The sequence below is a fragment of the Myzus persicae genome, unplaced genomic scaffold (assembly GCF_001856785.1).
Source record: "Myzus persicae strain clone G006 unplaced genomic scaffold, MPER_G0061.0, whole genome shotgun sequence".
Classification (NCBI taxonomy): Eukaryota; Metazoa; Arthropoda; class Insecta; order Hemiptera; family Aphididae; genus Myzus; species Myzus persicae.
Genome location: NW_019102476.1, coordinates 357,101 through 362,534, shown reverse-complemented (window position 1 = coordinate 362,534; position 5,434 = coordinate 357,101). Strand labels below are relative to the sequence as shown.

Below are 5,434 nucleotides of genomic sequence, written 5' to 3'. Positions count from 1 at the left end.
GTTGATAGGCAGAATTTGATGAACAATAAAAAATATAAATACAACCAAATGAAAGCAATGTTACCAGTTATGATATCATGCTACTGAGCAAAGAAAATACAAATGAAACAGAGTAACTTTCGATATTAGTTTAGATCACGTCGAGGTCACCAAATGTTGTCGCGTATGGCGCTTGACAAACGATATGCCAGGTACACCCCACGACTATGAAATGAAAAACCGTCCCTTGGTTTCTTTTATAAGTTACTATAGATTTATTTTGTATTTGTAAATATTCAAAAAGGTATTTTCTTTGGTAACAATGATATCATTTGTACAAAAATGCTTGATTAGCAGTATATAATGACAATAATATAATATAAATGTGCTTGATTAGCAATATAATTACAATGATATAATATAAATATGCTTGATTAGCAATATAATAATAATGGTATAATATAAATATGCTTGATTAGCAATATAATTACAATAATATAATATAAATGTGCTTGATTAGCAATATAATAATAATGGTATAATATAAATATGCTTGATTAGCAATATAATTACAATAATATAATATAAATGTGCTTGATTAGCAATATAATAATAATGGTATAATATAAATATGCTTGATTAGCAATATAATTACAATAATATAATATAAATGTGCTTGATTAGCAATATAATAATAATGGTATAATATAAATATGCTTGATTAGCAATATAATTACAATAATATAATATAAATGTGCTTGATTAGCAATATAATAATAATGGTATAATATAAATATGCTTGATTAGCAATATAATTACAATAATATAATATAAATGTGCTTGATTAGCAATATAATAATAATGGTATAATATAAATATGCTTGATTAGCAATATAATTACAATAATATAATATAAATGTGCTTGATTAGCAATATAATAATAATGGTATAATATAAATATGCTTGATTAGCAATATAATTACAATAATATAATATAAATGTGCTTGATTAGCAATATAATAATAATGGTATAATATAAATATGCTTGATTAGCAATATAATTACAATAATATAATATAAATGTGCTTGATTAGCAATATAATAATAATGGTATAATATAAATATGCTTGATTAGCAATATAATTACAATAATATAATATAAATGTGCTTGATTAGCAATATAATAATAATGGTATAATATAAATATGCTTGATTAGCAATATAATTACAATAATATAATATAAATGTGCTTGATTAGCAATATAATAATAATGGTATAATATAAATATGCTTGATTAGCAATATAATTACAATAATATAATATAAATGTGCTTGATTAGCAATATAATAATAATGGTATAATATAAATATGCTTGATTAGCAATATAATTACAATAATATAATATAAATGTGCTTGATTAGCAATATAATAATAATGGTATAATATAAATATGCTTGATTAGCAATATAATTACAATAATATAATATAAATGTGCTTGATTAGCAATATAATAATAATGGTATAATATAAATATGCTTGATTAGCAATATAATTACAATAATATAATATAAATGTGCTTGATTAGCAATATAATAATAATGGTATAATATAAATATGCTTGATTAGCAATATAATTACAATAATATAATATAAATGTGCTTGATTAGCAATATAATAATAATGGTATAATATAAATATGCTTGATTAGCAATATAATTACAATAATATAATATAAATGTGCTTGATTAGCAATATAATAATAATGGTATAATATAAATATGCTTGATTAGCAATATAATTACAATAATATAATATAAATGTGCTTGATTAGCAATATAATAATAATGGTATAATATAAATATGCTTGATTAGCAATATAATTACAATAATATAATATAAATGTGCTTGATTAGCAATATAATAATAATGGTATAATATAAATATGCTTGATTAGCAATATAATTACAATAATATAATATAAATGTGCTTGATTAGCAATATAATAATAATGGTATAATATAAATATGCTTGATTAGCAATATAATTACAATAATATAATATAAATGTGCTTGATTAGCAATATAATAATAATGGTATAATATAAATATGCTTGATTAGCAATATAATTACAATAATATAATATAAATGTGCTTGATTAGCAATATAATAATAATGGTATAATATAAATATGCTTGATTAGCAATATAATTACAATAATATAATATAAATGTGCTTGATTAGCAATATAATAATAATGGTATAATATAAATATGCTTGATTAGCAATATAATTACAATAATATAATATAAATGTGCTTGATTAGCAATATAATAATAATGGTATAATATAAATATGCTTGATTAGCAATATAATTACAATAATATAATATAAATGTGCTTGATTAGCAATATAATAATAATGGTATAATATAAATATGCTTGATTAGCAATATAATTACAATAATATAATATAAATGTGCTTGATTAGCAATATAATAATAATGGTATAATATAAATATGCTTGATTAGCAATATAATTACAATAATATAATATAAATGTGCTTGATTAGCAATATAATAATAATGGTATAATATAAATATGCTTGATTAGCAATATAATTACAATAATATAATATAAATGTGCTTGATTAGCAATATAATAATAATGGTATAATATAAATATGCTTGATTAGCAATATAATTACAATAATATAATATAAATGTGCTTGATTAGCAATATAATAATAATGGTATAATATAAATATGCTTGATTAGCAATATAATTACAATAATATAATATAAATGTGCTTGATTAGCAATATAATAATAATGGTATAATATAAATATGCTTGATTAGCAATATAATTACAATAATATAATATAAATGTGCTTGATTAGCAATATAATAATAATGGTATAATATAAATATGCTTGATTAGCAATATAATTACAATAATATAATATAAATGTGCTTGATTAGCAATATAATAATAATGGTATAATATAAATATGCTTGATTAGCAATATAATTACAATAATATAATATAAATGTGCTTGATTAGCAATATAATAATAATGGTATAATATAAATATGCTTGATTAGCAATATAATTACAATAATATAATATAAATGTGCTTGATTAGCAATATAATAATAATGGTATAATATAAATATGCTTGATTAGCAATATAATTACAATAATATAATATAAATGTGCTTGATTAGCAATATAATAATAATGGTATAANAATATCTATAATATTATATTACTTATCTAAAAATAATTTTTATGTAGGTAATAATAATCAGAATAGCAATGAAATGACTTACATTTTGCTATGATATTCTTCAAAACAGAGTTCCAAACATAATCCCGGTTGATCTTCACACTTATTGCAATAATAAATGGTTTCTACTCTTTTTCCCTTTGTGGCGCAAATTCGACATCTTTTACGAATATACCGTCTTTTATGATTTTTGTCCACTTTGATAGGAAAATGTTTTTGTGGTAATCGTGAATATGGTGGTTGTATTGGGTATCATAATAGCTTATTTTTTTGACGTTTTTACAATACAGCAAATAAGAATTTAGTAACGTTATTTGCAAAAAATGAAACCCTATTTTTTTATACCACCTCAACGTTTTTCTTTCGCAAGGGTAATATGACAACATTTGGTCTTGCCGATCAATGCCGGACATAAACTTGTTGTACTCCGATATCGGCAAGGGCTTCAATTTGGATTTACCATATTTATTATGTACTTCTATCATTTCATTTTTGAACTCGGAACTTATAGCAAGGACTTCTCTTTTGTCTTTCCATTTGACTATACACACACCATATTTAGTATATTTACAAACGGATTCTCCAGTTTTAAGTTTTTTTGAAATGATTTCTTTCGGATTATTTTTTCGGTTGTTTCGTAGTGTCCCTGTGCAGTATGTCTTACGTTGTAGTAATGAGTGTGCTAAATTACTGCTGTTGTAATAGTTGTCCATAAAGAGTGAGTGACCTTTATCCAAATAATTTTCCATCAGTTTATAAACAACATACTCTGTATGAGTTTTTTCAGGTGTACTATCAGTACCTTGCCCAGAATAAATAAGAATATTTAATACAAGTCCGTTAGGTTCAGTCAACATATAAAGTTTTATACCATATTTGTGGCGTTTATTTTTTATATATTGGCGGAAAACTAATCGGCCACGCCAAAGGACCATTGACTCGTCCAAGGATAATTGTTTAGACGGTTTATATACTTCGAGCATACGGTTATTGAAATACTCTAAAACTGGGTCGATTTTATATAATCGACTAGGTTTGGGATCATCAGGGTCAGGGTTGCGACTAAAATGTAATGCACGCGTTATCAGCATGTACCTGTTTCTACTCATAAAGTCACGAAAGCAATTTAAATTAAAAAGCTTATCGGTTTTCCAATAATCAGACATCCGTGGCATTTTTATTGTGCCTGTATGAAAAACTAATCCAAAAAAAGTTTTCAATTCATTTTTGGTAAGTTCGATCCATTTTGAAATTCGAGATTTATTACTGGACCTAGTCAAGAATAACTCAGCTGCATAATTATTTGTTTCCTCAAGGACGAAGTCATAAAAATCATCGGTCAATAGTAAGTCAAAAAAATCAATTGGTTTGTCACCATTAGGCTTTATTTTTAATCCGGTATTTTCGTCAAAAACAATAAGGTCCAAATCTGGGGAATGATCTAACCAAATATTATTATGTGTTTGTGAATTTGTCAGATTCTTATTTTTTTTCGATGAATTGTAGTTAATAATAGTTAATTATAGTTTATAAGTGGAGAAAGTTCATTTTGCATTGACATTTTATCGATATTATCTAAACGCAAAGGACTTACTTCTCTGATGAAACTGTCATTTTCAATTTCGGTCTCATTTTGCAAAACCTTTTCATTTACACAATAATCTGAATCGTCGTCCGCCGAATCACCTTCACCTAGATCTGTATCTGAGTCATAAGAAAACTGTTCATCAGACGATAATGGTTCTTCAAACATTGCAGAAATATCATGATCGGATAAACGTATTTTTTTAGTAACCGGTGATTTTGAACGATCATGGGACGTACCAGGTGTACAAAGAGAAGAATCCATTTTTTTGTAATTTGAATAATAAAATTTGTTCTTACATAAATAAAATAACAATAAAATGTATACGATTTATAACTAGCGATTCAAAATTATGAATAATAATACAGGTATATGGTATGCATGTAAATAAACATATATTATATACGTCGATGTACCGATACCATACAATATTGATTAGTGAAAACTTCAGCGTGTTGAACGTGACTAATAGACGTGTTCAACTATTTTATAGTTGAAGTACCTAATGAATACTATAATAATAACATAATAATAGTATGCAGCTAGCAGGTAAATGAAATAATAATGAATGATGTAAAATCC

At 23.8% G+C, this 5,434-nt stretch overlaps 1 protein-coding gene across 1 annotated transcript; it reads right to left on the bottom strand.

Annotated features, from left to right (window-relative positions):
• Positions 1 to 3,392: 3,392 nt before the first annotated feature.
• On the bottom strand, positions 3,393 to 5,116 carry LOC111032243 (piggyBac transposable element-derived protein 4-like). The gene is made up of 2 exons (XM_022312515.1): positions 4,862 to 5,116; positions 3,393 to 4,748 (listed from the first exon to the last, which is right to left on the bottom strand). Exons 1-2 carry the CDS (start codon positions 5,114 to 5,116, stop codon positions 3,393 to 3,395), a joined length of 1,611 nt encoding a protein of 536 aa, XP_022168207.1.
• Between the last annotated feature and the right edge of the window lie 318 nt (positions 5,117 to 5,434).